We start from the raw sequence: 21,895 nt of genomic DNA on the forward strand, positions 1-21,895 counted from the left end.
ATGTGTTCTCATTTCCTCATCATGATGTACTTGGGTAGTGATCACTGCCTACTATTGTCCGGTCCAAAACTGCCCATGTACTAATACCTGCAATTACAGTTGATGTGAGTGTTAGATCAATTGCACTTACTGTATTCTGTGCACTGTTATATCTCGTACCTTTTCCATCATTAATACACACTAAGCCCCTATCATCCATGAACTCTTCTATTACAGAGCCATTTGTATCCGTATTATTACTCCCCCACAGAGTACTGTGCACATTAAAATCCCCACACCACACTATTTTCCCTTGTGCTGGCCCACTTACAGCAATCAATACCTCAGAAATTAGTCTATTACACAGGTTATAGTAATTGACTATCATTAAGCTGTCCCTGTCCATACTTTGATTACAAGCGATTCTTTTTCTTTCCCTATATTAATTAAATTATAACCTAAAATTTGGGTGAAATCTTCACATGTATAGTGCTAGTTTATGTAGTTTTCAAAAGCTCTGTATTTAGGAATATGTCAGTCTCTTGCTTAAAACAGAAGTCAAAAGGACTATGTTTAAATATGGCAGCAGAGATTCTATATATATATATATATATATATATATATATAGGCACATTTATTCTTATCTATTTTGGAACATGTTTACAGCTAAGAAATATTATCACAAATATTTATTTAGTGTATCTTCTATCTTTTGTCAAAGGCATCAGTTGTTCAGATATTGAATGGAATTTCCAAGATAAATGTGTTTATTCTAAAATAAATAATTGTCCTCACTTGCATGTCTTCAGCCGAGCAGCTGACAGTAATGGATGGTCTGATATAAGACAGAACAAACCCCTCTGTTCCATAATGAGTGTGTCTTCATCACTACCAGGAAAAACATGGACACACAGCACAAACACAAACAGTCCTGGGTACAAGATCAGACAGTTTCCAGTTGTACACAACAAGGATGGAGAAATAACACATTCCAGATGGTTCATCTCAAGAATTTAAACCTCGGGTCAGTCACCAGTTTACAGATGTTTGCTCTGAAACACTACAGAACATCTGGCTCTTTGATGGCTGTATTATGTGTGACTGACTGTTAGCCAGGGGGTTGTGATTTCGCTCTCTACGCTCACTATAAGAATTGAACATTTTAAAAACGTTATTTACAAAGAACTTACTGCCGTGAATGTTTATGTCTGTCATATGCATCAATATATACATTTATATTCATACCCAGACCCCCTGAGTAAAAAGATCTACATACCTAAAAAACAAAAAAAAGGCTGTTTTTCAGTGCGCTCCAAAACCAACTGTTGCCTATCAGCTGTATATGGCCTAAAAATACCCTTAAAGTTCAGGCATTTAAAAAAAAAACATGACCAGAATAATTTCAAACTGTCTGTGGCACCACAAAGCGCAGTATCTTTGGCTACACTACTTGGATCAATAATAGCATTTATATTGATTACATCTGTCAGCTCCTTGATAGAGAGTGAACAAAACACTGAAGTTGTGGTGTCTGAAAACCAAAAATTTGCTTAAAGATGTTAAACAGAGCTAGCATGTTTTAATAAAGCTGTGGTCAGAGCAGTCACCATAAAAGAGGGAAGAGGCAGCACTTCTCTCTTTAAAAAGCTCAGCCTGGATTAATATTTAGATTAGAATGGAGCTGAAACTACTCCTAAAATAAAAACTCATAGAAACATGAAGTGAAACAAACAAAACAGAACAATTCTTCATATTTTTGTACAAAGCACATTCTTTATAATGCAGTTTTGTACATGTTCAAAATAATACATGTTAAGTACGGAATATTTGCACACATTCTACGTGCTGCAGAAACAGTTTTCAAGGATATATTAAAAAATGTCATCCGTTCATCAGACACGTACGGCAGCAGAACTGACGGTAAAGCTTCTTCTCACACAGACGGTTGGACTTGACCATCTCACAGAACACCTCATCAGCTGATAGAGAGAAACAGAGAGGCAATCAGAGAGAGAGAATCAAAGTGTCAGGTCAACTTGGTTTCGTTATTGTTTCTCTTTTTAGATCCTTAATCTTTTCTTAGTTTTTCAGAAAATAGACTGTTTTGAAAAAATGTATTATGGTTGGTGTCAGACGGGGCGGATTACAGCATGCAGAATGCTACTTACACACGTGCAGGATAAAAAACAGCACGGGATAAAAGTTACCACTTTTGTCCACAGGGGCGCCAAGACTGAGACAACCAAAAGTTTCTCACAGTAGTTTTAAGGTCTGAGAAATAAATAAAATATTTGCATAGCCAATCCTTTAATATTCTAAATTGTGCATGGTATACATTCACATTTGCCTGCTAGCATTCTGCTCTTCACCTACTGCTGATCCATCCATCCATCCATTTTCTTATCCTGTTCAGTGTCGCAGGTGGCTGGAGCCTATCCCAGCTGTTATTGGGTGAGAGGCGGGGTACATCCTGGACTGATCGCCAGTCACAGGGCTGACACATAAACAGACAATCTTCCCTGCTCACACCCACAGCTACAGGCAATTTAGAGTTACCAATGAACCTAACGAGCTTGTCTTTGGACTGTGGAAGGAAGCCGGAGTACCTGGATGGAACCCATGCATGCACGGGGGAAACTCAGAAACTCGTCCAAACAGAACTAGGAATCTTCTAGCTGTGAGGCAACAGTGTTAACCACTGCACCACAGTGCAGCCCCTGCTGTTGATCCTCAATATGATATAAAACTAGAATGAGGATGTTCAGGGGAGATGCTCACTTCCTATATGAATCCAGAACACAAAGATGAACTGCACTGTGGAGACTCTGTATGGAGTTTGCTCACAGCAGTTATGATCCTAGAGATCCTCCAGTGAGAAACCCTACATGAATGAAGCTGATGTGGGTTAAAAATTTTAACTCACCATTATTACAGGATGCATTCACAATGCAGGTCCTGCTGACCAGACTATAACGCTCCTTGCATTTTGTACAAGTTGTTCCGGGTCCACTGCAGGTCAGGCAATTTTCCTCACACCTTTAGAGACAAAGCCAGATCCAAAAAGAGTGAAGCTGAACTCATTGAATCCTTAAATACACGAGTGGGACATTTCTTCCTTAAAAAATTGAGGGATCATGTGCAGCTTATTTACAGGTTAATAAATAGATATTAAGAACATAAACAAAAGAATATTCCATGAAAACATAACACTGTTTCTGGGATGCTGCAAATTTGTAATTCAAAATATCTATTTAACCATGTGATGCACTCCCAATGCCTCCCCTTTATTTCTGATGTGACAACTGCACATTGAATAGCTGTTAAACTCTTAACAATTAGGCTTAATACAGATTATAATCAAGAAGTGAAGATGAACCTGTTGTTTGTTGTTGGTCTGAGAAACACCCACCTGTGACACATCTTGTGAGGTACTCCTGCTGCCTCTCCAGAGTAGAAGCCAGGAGAACAGTTCTGCACACACCTCCACTGCTGCTGCAGGTAGCCCTCAGCACACTGGATACATTCCTCTTTACCCGGCCCTGAGAGACCACACATATGGATTTCATGTCATGCAGGAAAAAACTACAAGAGAAAACATCTTGACCTGAATCTTTTCAGCTTGGTCAGCTGGACCAAAGCTGTGATACCACAGGTTTCTAAATAACGCAAAGCTGTTTTCTCTTGGCTGCTTCTGAAGATAGAAACTGCACATACCTGTCTTACTCACTGACCTGTACAAGTCCTACAGGAGGAGTGGCATTGGCTGCATGTCATATCCTCCAGGTGGAAAAAGGTTCCATTGTTGCATTCAGGAACACAAGTCATCCCTGCTAAACTACATAAAAACAACTACATTAATGTAGTTTGTTTTAAAACAAAGTGCAAATGTAAATGTCAGTCTAACTGCCTTTACATACCTGTAGCCTTCTCTGCAGGCTGTGCATCTGTCTGCAAACATCAGGCATCTCACACAGGGGTCAAGACACTTCAGACACTGTCTCTGATCTGACATAGACAGCATTCACACAAATCAATATTAACCTAGGTACAATCCAAGACAAGGACAAGGACAGACATCCATTTTTGATACAAAAAGTGGTATAATTTTCTTTAAAACGTTCAGTTAAAAATGTAGAAGCATTCACATTAAAGTAATAATCTCAAAGATTTTCATGTCACTAAATGTCTGTTAAGTCACTACCTATCACCGAATGGGGTAACAAAATGGTGATTGAGCCTATGGCCCACTGATGAAAGCCTTTGCATTTGCAGTATTAGAGACTGGGTGTCGGGTGCAACTTTTGCGGGAGAAAAAAGTGACGCCCAGTTAATGACGCATTTTCCATCACCCAGCAGTGGTTGGTCTGCCAGAAAGGGTAGGCGGAGCTAAGCAGCTGCTTTTCCGGTCTCTGCAAGTGTTGCGAGTAAACAGTAATCTTCTACGGCTGAACAAACAAAGAAAAAATGAGGCGCTGTTTAGCTCAGTCGGTAGAGCAGGCGCCCCATGTACAGAGGCTACAGTCCTCGTCGCACTGATCGCAGGTTTGACTCCCGGTCTGCCTAACATTTGGTGCATGTCATCCCCCACTCTCTACTCCCAACATTTCCTGTCTATCTTCAGCTGTCCTATAAATAAAGCCAAAGGCCCAAAAAATAATCTTTAAAAAAAAAAAGATCGATGACTACAGATACAACTTCAAAAATAAGTGAAAACCCAAAGAAAAAGAAACAAATTCGACGTTCAGATGAAGGCAAACAGTCTAAAAAGGAAAGCGACCATCTGTAAGGAAAATCAACAGTTACAACCTGAGCCAACCGTGGACGTCACACATGCAACACTGTCTGGATATCTGGGAAGTGTGCTCCCGCAATTACCATTTATCGCCATAGGTGCTGCCAAAGAGAATGAAACTGAGATCTTCAAGATTTTTTTTTTTTTTAAAAGATTTTTTTTTTGGCCTTTTGGCTTTATTTTTATAGGACAGCTGAAGATAGACAGGAAATGTTGGGAGTAGAGAGTGGGGGATGACATGCACAAATGATCGGCAGACCGGGAGTCGGACCTGCGATCAGTGCGACGAGGACTGTAGCCTCTGTACATGGGGCGCCTGCTCTATCGACTGAGCTAAACAGCACCCCAAGATCTTCAAGATTTTAAATTTAAACATGAGTACAACTCCCTTTCTCTCTTTTTTAGTTTATATGTATAAACGTATATATATAAATAAACAAGACGAGGTCAAAAACTAGTATGTGACTGAAAAAAAACTAGTATCTGACAGGTGAATGTGTGCTTTTGTGGGCAATGTGTTACAAGGACTGTCTTTATGGGGTTGATGACAACGTGTTTGAAAGCAGGTGCGTGCTGCGGACGTAGGTGAAGACAGCGGGCAAGCAGCAGCCCCGCCTACTCCCCGAACAAAGTATCCAGAGCCGTATGGACAGATCCGCCATTGCGATGTCGCAACTCTCTGTCTCTACAGCTATGAAAGTATCGTCAGTCAGTCAGTCACTCAGTCAGTCACATACAGAACCATGTGTAGGGCTGACCGCGGCGGTCAAATAAATAATATTTTAATCATTTTAATAATAAATGATGCACTAAGAGCTTACACTTTATTTCTGTCTCCCCCCACACTTACTCTCATCAGCGTAGTAACCTGGTGTGCAGGTTTCAGTGCAGCTGGAGTTGACAGTGTGTAGGTAAAGTCCTCTTCGACAGGAGAGACAAGCACCTTCTGATGGGCCCACACATCTCTCACAGCCTTTATAGCAACGTCTGCAGCGATGAGATGGGACGTCCCCATAGTGTCCCAGGGGACAGTGACTCACACAGGTTCTACTCACACATGTGTACATAGACAGTTAGCTTGCAGCACAGTATGGACTAGTAGATGATTTAATTGGTCCCATATTATGCAAAATTCACTTTGGAATGGTTTTCTAACAATAATATGCGCCCCCAGCCTGTCTACAAACCCCCCGAAATGAGAAAAGTCTATCCTCTCCCTCTCTTGCTTGCTCCACTTTTCAGAAAATGTGTGCTGAAACAGCCTGATTGCAGCTTTTCCCTTCATGACGTCATGAAGGGCAATAACACCTCCTCCAGGTTGGTGACCCCGCCCCAGATAAATGTTTATGTTAAACATGGCGAAGGTACGGGCAAAGCACGGCAGTTGCTCTGTTGTTGGCTGCACAAACGAGCACAGGATTCTATTTTTTCCATCTTCGTCTGAGGTTATGTTGCTTTAGTGTATAGGCCTACCGAGCGTGATAGCCTGTTGAATGTGGTTTTAGCATAGCAGCTAACGTAAGTTACTGTTGGTAACATAGTTTCCTTATACTACATTAAAACCCATTACCACTCTACAGCCCGCCGGCGGGCCGTCATCGCGATTACTACAACATTTGCCCTGCAGCTACGACCACAGCGGGTGCAATCAACGGCAACAGAACATAAACAAACATTTATAAAATTGACGTAACTCGCCGATGAAGGCTCACTGTAATCCACTGATGCATATTATTTTCATAAATTCACTCCTGGTACATTGCTAAAGGTCCAGATGATATAATCCAGTAAAGTATTTAGTCCAAAAGCATTATTCCATCAATAAGTATCCACGGATCGCCGTTCGTCGTTACTAATCGGCCGTCAGAAATGCCGCATTTCCCTGTGTATTTACTATAATAACTTCATATTCCCTTTGAACTGCCGCTCCGTTCCGGTATCAAAGTGGAAGCGAGCTTCTTAGCTTTCTATAGAGGTCTCACTTGAACCAGTAGGAGCTGCCATTACTGATTCTCAGCCTACAATAGCCAACCAGAGTCGGTGTTGAAGGAAGGTGAGACTACCTGAAGTAAACCAGAAGGTATTGGTCAAACATATATACTTTCATTTGAAGGGGCTTTTGGACATGACATAATTTGACATCGCACAACAGCTCTTTGCCACCACTACTGCTACTATTACAACAGTTTTACTACTATAGTTGCATCCAGTACAACTTAAACCAGACCATATATTTGCTGTTACTCACTGTCTCCTCATTTCCAGGGAGCCCATGTATATTTGCTGAACAGCTGATGGTGTAGCACAAAAGGTCTAAGAAGAAAAGACTCAATGTCTGTGAACTGAGTCATTTGTTACTCTGCAATCTCTGCCTACATTTTGCTAACATTGGCTTACCAGCCAAGTACAGATTCCTAACTTGAAGCAATGGCAACAAGCAAGGAGCAAATATGGCATAGGTTCAGTTTTTCCTAACCTGCTCTGGTGTCAGAAGCAGGCTGAAGGATGTACTGCTTGTATTGAACGCACACGCCCTGTTTCTATTTCTAAAATCTTCTCGCGCACTCATATTTTTTTGAAGAGGGGGAAATTACAAGCCACATAAAAAACAACCTGAGTTCTTTCTGCTATAGCTCCCTCACTCGCTGTATGTTAGGAACAGGTCTCAAGCTGTAGTATCAAAATGCCTGAGTGTACAAACTTAGTGAGTATGAGTTGGCAAATGATCAATTATTTGCAATTGCGTTTATGGTCAAAGAACACACCACATCAAACTTTCATTTTGCTCTCTTTTGGCACCAGTCTGAAACCTTGTTTGGTTTCTCCTGTCAGCTCTTACCTGCCACTCTTCAAGCTGCCGGAGCTGAAATGAACACAGTTGAGGCAATGATCAGCATCTGGTCCGTCACAGCCCTGTTCTCCACACTCTCTATGGCATGGTCCTTTATGAACACCACATAGATAAAGATAAAAACCACCAACATCTACATCATCGTCACCATCACCAGTGCAAACAGCTTATAAATCTCTTTCCATTCATTATTCTGTCACATGGGACCAGATCATTTCGGGGCGATCACTTCCAGAGCGACTCCCACCATTGAACTCCTCCTCCTCCTCCAGCTCTGGCTGCTCCAGGATCTCCTCTGGGACTGGGATTTCTAACATCCTTGACCAGGAGTCCTGAGCACTATTGGGCTGGTTAGGGTTCTGAGATGTGCCATAAAGGATCAGTGTCCATTCTTTCAGGTTACCTGTGCCAAGTGAGAATAATACAATTTATAATAAATTATAATAATTAAGCTTTTTTAAGTTTCTTAAAAAATGACATCAGCCTTTACTGTAGTGGTACGAAAGCCTTCTATTCTTCTGACCTTTCAGAGCGCCATGTCATTATGCTCATTCACCAGCACATTCATACAGTGATGCATGATTTCAAATCTATAAGTACATGTGTGCCTTAGTGTGCATGTGTTGTTGAGTCTTACCCAGCACCTCGGGGTTGCGTAGCTTTGACGGTGAGTCAATAATCTCCAGAGTCCATGTGCCCTCTGCCCTCTCACCCCAGAAATGAACCGTCATGAACTCCCAGTTTCTGAAGCCCTCATTGGAACTGTCAAACAACCTGAAAACATGTGGTGAGGTGAATGAGACCTGTAAAGCTGTAGCTTAATGGGCACACTTACACCCTAAAAAGCCTTTACATTAGTTCCTTTAAATGTGATAATCTCTGTGGTCAACAACGGTGGTCTTAGTTCACACAGTGAAACCAGCCCTCCAAGACAACATGTCAAAGATCCATGTCTACACATACAGTATATTACAAGTCTGTTCCTACCCACATTTACACACCAAGGAATATGACATAAAGTTGTGCAGAATGAACTAGAAGCTGCATTACACTGCTGTCAGCTATAGATGTGAAAACTATGAGTGAAAGCTAATTGCTGCTGTCTAATTTATCTTTGTCTTTGAGTTTATCTTTACTTGAAAACGTCATGACCAATGTATGTACAGTATATGACTTAACTTTATGTAAGTCATTTGGCAGATTGAAATTCTCATACAAAACCTGAAAATACAAACTGGCTGAGTCATGTGACGTACGTGTTGAAGAAGCAAAGGAGTAAGAAATAGGATGTATTTGTATTTAGAATTATGAATAAAAAACTGTGCAACATGCTCCCAAACAGTATGTGTGCAGGAATATGGACTAAGCAATCAAACCTTTGTAGGCAATGGCAACAAAAATAGTCAGAGACGGCGCTGCAGCACACACTGAGAAAGAGAGCTGTTTTAAGCAGATTCTGATCATTAAAACCTTTGAGAGTTAGAAGTAGGGGGCCATCTTTTATCCACCAATGTGGATTTTGTGGCTTCTGCAGGCAACAAAAAACCCATCTATATTCAAAAAGACTTCTCTATGGTTTTATTTATAAGCTTATTATGGGAAGTACCCAGCATGACAAGGACCTCTTTGAATATCAATAAAAAAAGACCCACAAGGGAAAGGAGGGCAGAGAGAAAGGCAAGATATGGGTGGATGGATGACGGGAGGCGCTTTACTTTGAAAGGAATTCAGCAGAGAGATATGTGCCTTTCCTTCAGACTGTAACACTGTGTTTGAGCTGGATTTCTATTTCTTGGTCAGCCTTTTTATTTGCAGCATGCAAATTACTTCAAATCTTCACAGAATCATTTGAAGAAACAAACAGTGATTCTCAAAATTCTTATGAGTTAATATTTAGAATTTGTTTATGTCTAAAGCCTATATACAGTATCTGATGTTTGTTTGGAACATATCTAATCACAGCCTGCAAATATACATCCAATCAGTTCCGCAGAGATTGGGAAGTGGACATATTAAACTCAAACTTGTCTTACCACCACAGTGTTGCGTAGGATGATCTACATATCTCAATGACAAGCAACAAGGAAGTTGCTTCATATACAACGAGAAAATAGTAAAAATTTAACAAATCTCTGCAGATGAAAATGCGACAACAGCCTCTACAAGTAGAGTTTTGGCAAAAAAATAAAAGGCCAAACCAGACTTCACCTATAGTTGGACCTGCAGTGTTCACTGCAGCATAAACTGCAGCGTACAGCGTGGCTCTCACCTCTTGGCCAGTAGCTGTGATTTCATCCCAGATGGAGAGATGAGGTTGATCTCCAGGTCTCCTCGTCTTGGGTGAGCAATCAGGACCCTGACCACCACATGCTCCAGGTAATCCACATGCTGCTCAGGTTCTTCTGAACACCCAAAGGTGGTAAGGCTGCTGTTCAGACTTTGGCCAGCATGGATGTACCTGGGACAGCCATAACCACAAGTTTCATGCAAAGAAAAAGACACAAAAACATTTTGCAAAGGTTGGAGAAGAGAGAAATTACTGGGACGCTAAGTAAGCAAAGTTCCTGAAACAAGATCACAAAATGCTATACGGTACACCTACCTTGTGATCGACCAATCACAGCCCTCCGTCACCATTATTAGGTTGTGATAGGTTAATCAGATTGATTGAGGAGGACCCCAATCAGAATCAGAATCAGAAATACTTTATTTATCCCATGGGGGATATTCGGTAAATGGGGGATGTTGATCCAGGAACTCCTACTTTGAAAAATACCACTGTGTGGATGTCTGCCGATATAACACTGCATATTCTGTGACCACGTTGAGCAATGACATGCTTAGTTATATTCACAGTCTTTAAAATTACAAGTTATACAAATAAAATGTACTACAGGTGGTACTTTAATGATCCTCGACCCAAAACACATGACTATAAAAGCAGCAGAGAAGTTGGCCTGGTAGTTGTGAGACTGTTTGCAAGCTAAACCTGAAGTCCAACATATCATTTCAATATAGGTTTCAGCCACATACTGTACCTGTCTACAGTTCAGCTCACCTGGTGCGTCGCTCATGCATCTGTCTGCAGCTGTGCTGAGGAGGAACAGTCCTCCACTTAGTAGCCTCAAGTACCATGGCCTCTGCATCCACCAGGCCAAACCCATACAGGTGGCTGACTGTGAGCAAAGACAACCAGTGATGACAAAACACAAAGCATCAAGTGGAGACTGATTCAACTTCTATAAATATTCATGGCTTTAGTTTTGTTGAAATAGCCTTCATGGCAAACATTCTACTATTTACTAAACAAAACATTTTCAAAGTAAAAGGTATAAAACAGTCGATGTATTATATTATCACCTCTGTGTCTGGCAGCATTGGTTTTCCAGTCATCAGCTTTCAGGTGGACTGGTCTGCTCGTCTTCACCAGAAGATGCTGCACATCCCTCCATGTCAGTAAAAGGCTGCAGAAAACAAATACACTACTCACCTCATGTAGACAGGCAGGACCAAAGACAACCTCTATATTGTTGGGCATTTAAATATTAAGACAATATAATTACAATTCTTTTGTTTTAGCCGGTTTAAAGAAATGCAGCGTGTTTTTGTCCGACTGTTACATTGGTCAATTTTTAGCAGTTGAGGTCGGAACAGCATTCATTTACAATGTAAGTTTAAATGATAAGACATCATGTCATCAGTGAATCCCTTTAACAGATCATAGAATACAATTAAACTGAAAGTGCTCTTATATCCCACATGGTAAATATAAAATATAAAGTTTATTTTTCCCCTGAGAGGAGTCAAAGCATCACAAAGTGCAATTCACAACATGAGAAGAGTATTATCTCATTAATCTTATCTTCTTATTTAACGTCCTCTTTGGTCTTATTGGGTCAGCCATGATGTCTGTACAGTAAATATCAAGCTAATACTAATAAAAAAAAGATGTTTCACTGAAAGAAGTTATTTTCCCTCAATTATAAAGATGTTATTTTCAGGTAAAATAATTACATGATGTTTCCTGAACAGAAGGAAACAACAAGACTTAGGAAGCTTCACTGACTTGGCCTCCAGGGCGAGTGCTATGATTCCAGCCACGATGGGAGCAGAGACTGAAGTGCCAGTGTGAGCATCAGTGCAGCGGTGACGCAGGTCAGTTGTTACCTGCAAGAGAGCACAAAGACATTAAAGTCCCCATTTGATGGAAACCTGTGGGAACCTTCACAGACATAGCCATTTGATGGACTGTTCACAGGCGTCCCCACCTGGTTTCTGTGCCTGTTCACCTAAATGTAAAAGCAATTTTAGTTTTTTACAATGTCATGCATCTAAATTGATAAGGTCTCTTTTAGGGACGTCATTGGAAGACCCTTCCAGTGTGTAGCAACCACAGAAGCTAGATTGGGTTTGTGTACACATTAAGTCATGCTTACTTTTCTGTGTGAGTAAGTACGAAGTCAGTCCTTGACTTTGTGCGCGAGTTAGAGGAACACTTAAAGTGTGCTCTTTGAATGCTGCTGAAATGATACATTTGTGTGTGGTGTCCTCTCCACAACCTGACCTGACTGCTTGGCTGGCCTCCAACTTACTCACTGCACTGGGGAGCTGGTCCATCACTCTGAATCTCTCTCAAACACCAAAGCATAATATTTACACTGAGGAACACAGTGTGGGACGCAGCAAAAGAGAGACACGGATAGTGGCTAGAAAGGACCCAAATACAGATTCTCACAGTTCAACGTTGACTCCTGCATAGCAACACTGTTCTACCGTTTTATGTCTACCCTGTTTAAGTCCTGATGTCTCTTCACTTTCATTCTCTACAAACTCTCGACATGACGTGAGAGGCACACCACAGACCAAGCCCCTCCTACACACATACACACAACCAGAAACACAAAGGCACGTATACAAATAACACCTTCTAACAACCTTTGAACATGTTGGCACCATATGCCTCCACTCATATCTCATCACTACTGTTACAAAGAGAGCTTTTTATTTTGTTTGTTTGTTTAAAGATAATTTTTTTGACTTCTTATGCCTTTACTTTAGAGAGACGACAGTGGATAGTGGTGGAAATGGGGGAAGAGAGAGTGGGGATGACACGCGGCAAAGGGCACAGGGCGCGGCCGCCACATGGAGGACTATAGCTTCTGTATATGGTTGCTGATTAAACTGCTGAGCTAAACCGGCACCCCAAAGAGAGCTGTTTTTATAGCATTGAAACAATGAGGTCATAATTTGGAGAAAAGGTCTCAATAATTAAATTATTTCTTTCTATCAACAGATTATGCCAGAACAAGAACATGTATGACTCAGTATAACTTATATGTTATATGTATGTACAAATTAGTGAGTTTGGTTGTCATTTCAAAGCTTATAGAAGCAAGAAAGTTTTAAGTAATATGAGTTGGCCTCAGAGAAAGGTAAAAGATAAGTGGACTTCACTTATATAGAGCTTTTCGAGCAATCCAAACCACTCAAAGCGGTTTACACGTCAAATTCACCCTCTCACACACACATGCACACACTGATGGCAGAGGCTAATGCACACAATGGCTATGCCTTTGGGAGCCATTTGGGGCTAAGTGTCTTGCCCAAGGACACGTGGTTCAAACTAATCATCTAACAATCGAGGGGGAGTGATAGGACTGGAGCGCCTGGCCACATCGTGAAGTGGGCAACATAGTTGGGAACAAATGGGGTGTCTATTTAATCTATTTAAGTCGTTTTAGTTTCTTTTGACAGGAACATGTGAAACCTTACCACAGACTGCATATAAGAAGTGCAAGTAGCTTTGCAGAAGTGCCTTAAATCTGCATTCTTTTTTATTCAGAGCAGGGGATAACTACCTACGATTAACGACTGAAGTTGCTTCTATGGCTTAGCAATGCATATTCAGCCTCTTGTTCATTACTGGCTCCAAAAAACAAAGAAGATGTCAAAATGCCAATCCTGAGGCTTCACTTCACTTCTTCTCTCCTTATAGCCTTGTTTTGGTCTCCTCCATCTTCTGAGAAAAATATCCATCATTAAAGCTGCTAAATGCTCAACTGTTCACCAGCTACTAAGTTATCTTAGTTGTGTTCTGTTTGGTGCTGGACCCGTTACATGTTATTGTGAGCCATAAAACCAAATACTGTGCTGAAAGAGCTTGTAACAAGTAAAAATTTGCAACTGCTATGTACCAATTAACCGTTTTCATTTATTTTCCAGGTTCAACTACCATTAGCAGCTTACAGATATTCAACAGTCACATGATACTGGAGCCTTGTCTCATATCTTTTACACATATTTGATATATTCTTTTATTTTACCGTCTGATCTGCAGCTGTAAAAAAGCCATTTACCCAGTACTCACAATCTTCCTCTCGTTAAACTCTCCACTGCTGTACGTTGTGGCCATGATGGAGCTGCAGACCTCCAGGTACCATGGCTTGTTTCCGTTCTCAGTGGTGCTGGAGATGGAGATGGTGTAGATACTGCTGGTGTAACCATCACAAGAGCAGTGATCGCCTTGCCGACCACCGTTACCTGATGCCCAGACAAAAATGGATCCCAAGCCTTTGCGGCCCTGAAGGACATAAAATACATTATTCTGTGATTCCTCTTAAACATCATCATTTATATACATTTTTTCGTTAGTGACTGATCAAACCTTCTTGATGCCCTGCTCAAAAGCCCGCTTAGTTAGCGGCCCTGGGCCATCCACTGTCTTGCCATCGTCTTTGGGCCCCCAGCTGGCACTGTATATGTCAATGTAGTCAGGTCGGATTCCCAGTGATTTGGCCTCCACCATATCAGTCACATCACCATCCAGCATCCGAATCCCTGTGTCCAAGGTCAAATCATTCTCAGTGCATCATCAACTAGTCAGTATAGATATTCCTGTAACTTCATCATACAAATAGGAGGAATAAAGAACCAAAATCGGCATCTGCACAATTAAAACGTTTTGCTGCTTAACGATTAACAGCCCCGAAGAAAAAGTTCTCTACATTTATCTGGCAGCTGTGGTGGATCGTAGTCATATTTTATACACAAAGTTTATGTCAAACTCACTAAATATGATGGCATATATGGCATAATAAATTACCACTGACTTATTTAAAAGTTACGATCTATATGCACTGTGCAATACAACAATAACTTCTACTTTATGCCTTCTACATACAAAGGATGATGACTCTCTGCCAGTACAGTGTAAACACTGGCCACCATACAGATAACAGACGCATTTTCAGGTTTTGCTTCTTGTAAACTAATCTTTTAGTTTAGGAGACACTTTTGAAAATCCTCAGCTAAATCAAATAATGCTCTGGTCTGAACTGCTGGTGTAGAGGTGTTATTATATGTACCTAATTACCACATCTCTGGTTCAATTCTAATGGAGGACTTCCTCCATTTTCTCCCCTGTTACACAGCTTATATTAAGTTTCATGGCAAATCATTCAATAGTTGCTGAGATATTTATTCCAGGGACAAAGTGTGGATCAATAGGCCAGCTGACACATTGCTAGTGTGGCTAAAAGCTAGCTTAGGCTTAGATCTACATTAATGTTTGCATGTGTTGAAAAAAAGAAGGAGACCTCTACCTCCAATGTGAGCATTGTAGGCAATCCCAACAATGCAGTGGGAGTTATTGGCCGCAGCTGCAACTTCACCTGCACACCGAGTTCCATGTCTGTGCGTAAACAGAGAGCAAACACAGAAATTACAACCTTACATACAGCTGCGATCTGTTTCAATGCCAGTTCAATGGAAGATTACTGTAAGAGTTCAACAACTTCTGGGAGGTATATGTAAAATAAGATAACCTGACTGCTGAGACATCACACCACCTGCAGAGAGCTTCAGCAGAAGAATCAGTATTCAGATCCTGTTCCCTTTCTTTATCAGACCTCCTTTTATAGAAGGCTAATAGACCGGAAAACAGATGCTAATCTTAAGGCTAGCCTCTTTGCTGACAGGTAATGAAAATTAAGGAAAAACAACATATATTGATTTCCTTGTCTCCTACAGCTTCTCTACTCTCACAGGCATTATGCATCGACATGAGTTTTGAACATCCTCTATGAAGCCAACACAAAGAAGACAGAAAATATGGTGACCAACAATCCAATGGTCACTGAGGACATCCACTTAAGTTTGTGATCTCTAATAAATCTAATATAAAACTCCAAACTGGGGCAAAACAGTGGTATGCAATGGCTTTGGAAAAATACCACATGTAATATTATTTCACTTCCTGTATAACCTTTATCGCAGTCTCTGATTCAATGCATTCATGATGCAGTGTTTGTTTCTTTCACCTGCAAGCAGCTGGACAATAGCGCTGTGTATTTAAGAATCTGGTGATGAAAAATACTTTTCATGCAATCAGAACAGTAGGATCTGCTTTTGTATTTATTACTCTCCCAGTAACATTCAACATCATAGCACTCCTAATGCTTGATCTGTTTTGACTAAAGTAATTTTCCTTTATCAATAAAAAATAAAATCTTTACATGTTATCAATCAAATAAACATCGATACAGAGGTTTTGAGAATCAGCACAGAATCACAAACCATTACAACCCTACTGGTCGACCTCTGAGTAAAGCAGGCATGAAAAATCTAAAAGCTATCGCATGCCAACCTTTGATACTCAAAACGGGGTTTCAGTAACTGTTAGATGACCCAAAAAGTTTGTTTGAAGCACCCTGAAGCCTTATGTACCTTCTGAAACTCATCTGAAAACTGCTTCTGAATGATGGATACTTGGCCTTTATTCAAAGGACAGAGGCATTATAAAACATACATAGGGATAGAAACTGCAGAATAGATTTAAATTGAATGTGACATGGTGGAGACCATTCTGGTACTCCTCCTACATGTTTTCATTGGAGTCATAACGTGGTGTAGGGTCATGGTCATTCCCATTGACATCATAACTTGCTAGATGGTCCTGCAGAAATAACAAAGGACAAACGGGGATTAGTGAGGCTGAGACTGAGAAAAACCAGTAGAAACAGGTGCACACTGTGTCTGACTAAATGCTAATGTGCTAAGGGCTAACAGAGAGGCTGAATGGACTGGTTATAGTGGGAAAGTTTGCATTACGCTAACATGTTATTGATCTTTCTTTTACAGCGCGAGAGTTGTTCTTAAATTAAAATGTACCATTAATCTCCCTATAATAGTTCTCTTTGCCCTGCTACTTACCTACTTCTAACTTTTATCTAACTTTTCCTTTTACTTGAGAAATATATATATAGTTCTCATCCTAGCAATCACCCAAGATGATGACATGAAGCTATTACTAAGGATATATTTTGATTTACATCTGTATCTGCGTTTGGAGATAGTTGGATGGATAGCACATACATAGTTCTGAGCTAAATCAGGGTGGTTCCTCTCGATGCCATCATCCAATATGGTGACCACCACATTCTTGCCAGTGTAGCCCCTCTGCCAGGCCGCCAGGATGTTCATCTCTGAGTGACAGCGGCTGCTTTTATCGTTGCAGTGCTGAAGAGAAACATGGGAGACAAACACCACATATCTTATCTCATCTGAACAAAAGAGAAATGGCAGGATGAATGATTGAGTGTACTGTACTTACAATGTACCACATGTTGGACCATTTAGGGTCATTGAAATGTATGAAGCTTGGGTCACTTTGGACTTGCCTTTTTACTCTTGGTTTGACTACCTGCTGCTCGGCCCAGTGCACCTGTGGATGGAAATGGAAGAGGCAAGAACACTTGGTTTGAATGCAAAAGAGCAACACTGTTTTATAGAGAAGCCAAATTACCATTCAAGTGAAAAACCCTTTAGTGTACAAAAGTCAAGAACTTAACTACAGGCATATACTGACCAATTATAAATGGTTGTTGTAAGGATACTGGAGTAACACATATCAATCAAATTTTATTTGTATAGCGCCAAATCATAACCAAAGTTATCTCAACACACTTCACAAAAAGAGCAGGTCTAGACTGTACTTCTGTTATATTTTTTACAAAGACCCAACATGAATCACCATGAGCAGCACTTAGCATCATTTCCGCAGTGGCAGGAAAAACTTCCTTTTAACAGGCAGAAACCTCGAGCAGAACCAGACTCATGTTGAACAGCCATCTGCCTCAACTGGATGGGCCGAAAAATGTGATAGGAGATGCAGGACAGAGACAGGCAAACAGAGCAACAACAACAACCTGTGTTTTTGTTACATCAACTACAACAACAGATAATACGGACTTATGGTTACAATGTCAATAATAATGGTAAAAATGTGTTATAATAGCAAAAACAGCATAGTAATTATAATAGACAGATAGTAATAATTGTAACAGTTGAAGTTGACAAGTCTATTATTACCATGAGCAACAACTTTTGAGTCTTGCCAAACCTCTTTAACCACAGTGTCAGACTCTGCTTTGGTTAACATGATGATGACAGATTGTTTGTGTCTGGTTCATTGAATCTCATGCAAATGAGAGACCGTATGAGAACTGACATTCCCCAACACATTCTACAAGTTTGGAAAATGACTGATGTGGTTACACTACATTTTGATGATCATATAATTATTTAAATGTGCACATAATACAATGGGAATGACCAGCTGATCTCAGTGCTGTGCAGGAGAACATAATAAAACTCAAAGAGCTGCAACTGACACAGCAGTCAATGATTGGCAGCCATGGTAAAACAGACTCTTATTTTCTTCCAGCTCCCGTCAGCCTTTAATGTTCTCTATCTTCACATTATTCCACTGGTGAAGACAGGAAGTTAAGAATAAGAAGTGGACATAGTATCCTTTTTGATGCTCATTTTTCAAATGATGGTCTCATTTATAGTAAGATTGTCAACAAAGCAGGGTATGCTTAAGAGTGTGGCTACTTTTTGATCGTCCAAACTGTCAAACTCAGGTTTAAAATCAGTAGTCCACAAGCCAACGGTATTTTCCAGCAGCCTCTGCAGCAAACCTAGCAAAGAGTGGAGCTACGTAACTTCTACTTAATTACATAAGAACACATGCTAAACACAGGTGAACAGGCCTATTTTAGGAAAACTAACTGGCATGTTGTTATGTCAATTCCACCTTTTAAATGTCTAACCATAATCCTAATCCTAGATTAAGTCAATCGAAGTAGTGTAATAAGCGATCAACTCCATTTTGGGTGGTGGTCGGGGGCACTGAATGGGTCAAACAAACTTATTTTAGACCCGAGAGACCAGAGTTTGAGTCAAGTTTCCTCTTATGAAAATGTTAAGCAATTTTTATGTGAATGCTGGGAACTACCTGACACAATTATGTTATGGTCTTACTATTTTAGGGGAGAAGAACACACTGACAGGTCAATATTAATATTAAGAGGTATACTTAGTTTTCACAGCACTGTGTAAAGAGGTGGAATAGGAAAAAAACAGAAATATGTGGCAGCTGCCGGTGTGAGGTTGGAGCATTTGCTTAGAAGGCTTAAGATAAAAGCAAAAAAATGTCTCTTTTGCTCACATTTTGATCACATGTGAAAGAAACTGATGAGAGCCTCACCTTGGGATCCATATGGATGAAGCTGTGAGGGCCCTTTAAAGAGTATGCTGCTCTGCGGACCACTCTGCTGTGGTGGAAATGGTAATGATCCTCCAGACTTCCTATCTGACGAAACACATCCAACACAAACTGTGTAGTATTATTTTAATCATTAATGGAGCCAGAGATACAAGACACATTTTCAGTACAAACAGACAATAAAGTCGAATCGTATCTGATCTGATCTTATTCTATAAACTCTTGCAGCAGCTGTTGGCCAAATGGTTTTTACACTGATGTGGTCTGAAAAAAGAAGCTCTGATTCTACAAAGCTTTCTACATTCAAAACACATTTGGGCCATCTGTAAATAGCATATGATGTCACTTTATAAAGATGCATGATCTCTCTTGACTTTGCAGAAGAAATGTGAGCAGGATTCTCAGCACATGTGCACAGCTGGAACACTACAGTCATATTCTTCAGACTCCACTCTACTCTGACTCAAACCATTCCTCTCTCCACATCTGTTCTCATGCTCCCCAAAGCTTGTGTTTTAGTCCTGTATGTTGTAGGCCTACCTTGTGCTTCCCTGATTTATGGATCTGTGGATTTATGGAGGGGGTTAGAAAGGGTAGAGGAGAGAAGTTGGAACATTGTTTTGTAATATGTTAAAAAAAAATTACAGAAGGTTTTTAGACTGTACTTTTATGTGTTTTCAGTAGTTGTTCGAGATAAGTGCAGTAGGCTAAGTAACATAGAAGACTCAAGAAGGCAATAGAGAAACTCGAAACTATATAACTGTGTTTTGGGATTGGGGGGTACACAGGACATGTGTAATACACATTTCTAAACCCTTACAAAACTGATTTTATGTTGAATTCTTAAATTAAATCACGTTATTTTATATCATATGAAATGATGATATATATCACATATTTTCTCTTTGGTTTCTTGTGTATTCTTAAAGGCTATAGAGCAATTGTAAATGTCCAAGATGTATAAGTTGTTCTCCGTCGGATTTTGCTCCCGATAATTTTGCTCCATAAAGGATCGATCAGCACTCCTGCACCGGGAAGATAAGCATCAGAAAGAGGGATTTCTCTCAACTCAGCAACCTAAATGTTATGTACAAGGAATTACAACTGATCTATAAGGCATTTGTAAATGGAGTAAGAAGACATTTGTTATAAAAGCTTTATAAAGGCTCAACATATTAGAAACTGGTAGGCTACGTTTCACAATAACAATTCTTGCTCAATAATGAAACTGTCAAACACTTTGTTTATTTGTGTTAGTTGGTTTACCGTGACCATAGCGTCATGCTATTAAAAGTAAACTTAGGTTCTTAGTTCCAGTAAAAACAACCAAACAGACATAAACTGTGTCATTACCTGTCCTAAGTTGACGTATCCGTATTTTGCAGCGATTTTATCCGCGTGTTGCTGACCACCTGTAATCTGCACTGCCCAGTGGTTTGTGTAAACGTTCCCGCGTGCTGACACCACTGATTGACAGGTTTCAAAGGCTAAAACAATGAAAAGCCATAACAACGTCATCCTGACGTCAAATTTAGAAAATTAAAGTCGGTTCACGAGGTAAGAGTTGGATCTTTGTTTCATTGAGAAGCGCAGCTTTTCTTTGAGGGTTTCAGAAGTCCATCAACGGTTCGTCCCGGTGGAATTCACTGTGAGTTTGTAAAAGTAGTCCCCATTCCGCGGAGGAGCTGAGCGATGAACTCACAGCAGCAGCCAATGGCACAGAGAGATAGTCCCCATATCACGGAGAGACTGACTGACTGATCAGCGCCTGTTGATGTCTGACTGGATGCTGCTGCTGCTGCTGCTGTCCTGCGCTGCTTTACCTGCAGGAGTCGTTTTAAATTGAAACATATTCCTCATTGCAGCTCTCACATCTCTTCACATAAGCTCACGTGTGTTCATGTAGGCTAAGACAAAACTGAAATCGTTTAATTTAATCTAACATTAATGAAAATACTTAGGCAAGTATACTGTATTTATACTATTACTTTAAAACAAAGTCATTTATGCAACTGTTGTTTTATTTTGACTGGTAGCTATAGCCTACATACAGATGACTGATAAATACCTATGAAAACCCTCCTAAATCATCATTAACTAGTATTATCTAGTCACATGCCTCCACCAACCAATCAAATTGTAGTTTACATGCTTCAGTGTTGCAGAGAATGACACACTAACTGTGGCTGGGATGATGATATATTCATACATTAAACCTATGTGACAGAATACATAACTTGTTGTATCGTTGTTCTTTTTGAATGAGATTTCATCCTGGAATGTAGGCAGACGTTTGCTGTAAACTTAGAAATATTGTCGCCACAGAGTTCACAATAATAGGATGAGAATTATGGGACTTTTATGATGTCACAGTGAAGTTGACAAGTGACCTTTGGTGTATAAATTATCATCGCCTCATCATTTTATCCCATGAGACATTTGTGTGAAATTGTGTCATTATGAGCACATGAATTCTAAAGTTGTGACCAAAAACGTTTTGTAAAAGATCACTGTCACCTTGACCTCTGAAATCTACCTCCAAAGTCCAATCAGTTCTTCTTTGAGTCCAAGTGTTTGTGCCAAATTTGAGCATTATCCTTCCAGTGGTTCTTGAGTTTTTCAGTTTAAAGAGTGACGGGAGGACAGGAGTACATATGGACAGGCTGACTACTCCATATCATAGAGCTTTAAATTGTGCTACCTTTAT

The 21,895-nt window shown here is 40.2% G+C and overlaps 1 protein-coding gene across 1 annotated transcript; it reads right to left on the reverse strand.

The window, feature by feature from the left end:
- Positions 1 to 1,800: 1,800 nt before the first annotated feature.
- pcsk6 (proprotein convertase subtilisin/kexin type 6) lies at positions 1,801 to 20,851 on the reverse strand. The gene is made up of 21 exons (XM_069655884.1): positions 20,542 to 20,851; positions 19,171 to 19,275; positions 17,233 to 17,343; positions 16,995 to 17,138; positions 16,502 to 16,575; positions 15,224 to 15,312; positions 14,287 to 14,459; positions 13,990 to 14,202; positions 11,689 to 11,789; positions 10,983 to 11,086; positions 10,681 to 10,798; positions 9,892 to 10,080; positions 8,260 to 8,396; positions 7,870 to 8,025; positions 7,611 to 7,713; positions 5,622 to 5,818; positions 3,897 to 3,984; positions 3,711 to 3,814; positions 3,389 to 3,518; positions 2,903 to 3,015; positions 1,801 to 1,958 (listed from the first exon to the last, which is right to left on the reverse strand). Exons 1-21 carry the CDS (start codon positions 20,704 to 20,706, stop codon positions 1,861 to 1,863), a joined length of 2,712 nt encoding a protein of 903 aa, XP_069511985.1. The 5' UTR covers positions 20,707 to 20,851; the 3' UTR covers positions 1,801 to 1,860.
- Between the last annotated feature and the right edge of the window lie 1,044 nt (positions 20,852 to 21,895).

This window comes from Semicossyphus pulcher, unplaced genomic scaffold, assembly GCF_022749685.1.
Source record: "Semicossyphus pulcher isolate SPU_LCO1_2020_fin unplaced genomic scaffold, fSemPul1.0.p SCAF_1, whole genome shotgun sequence".
NCBI classification, from domain to species: Eukaryota; Metazoa; Chordata; class Actinopteri; order Labriformes; family Labridae; genus Semicossyphus; species Semicossyphus pulcher.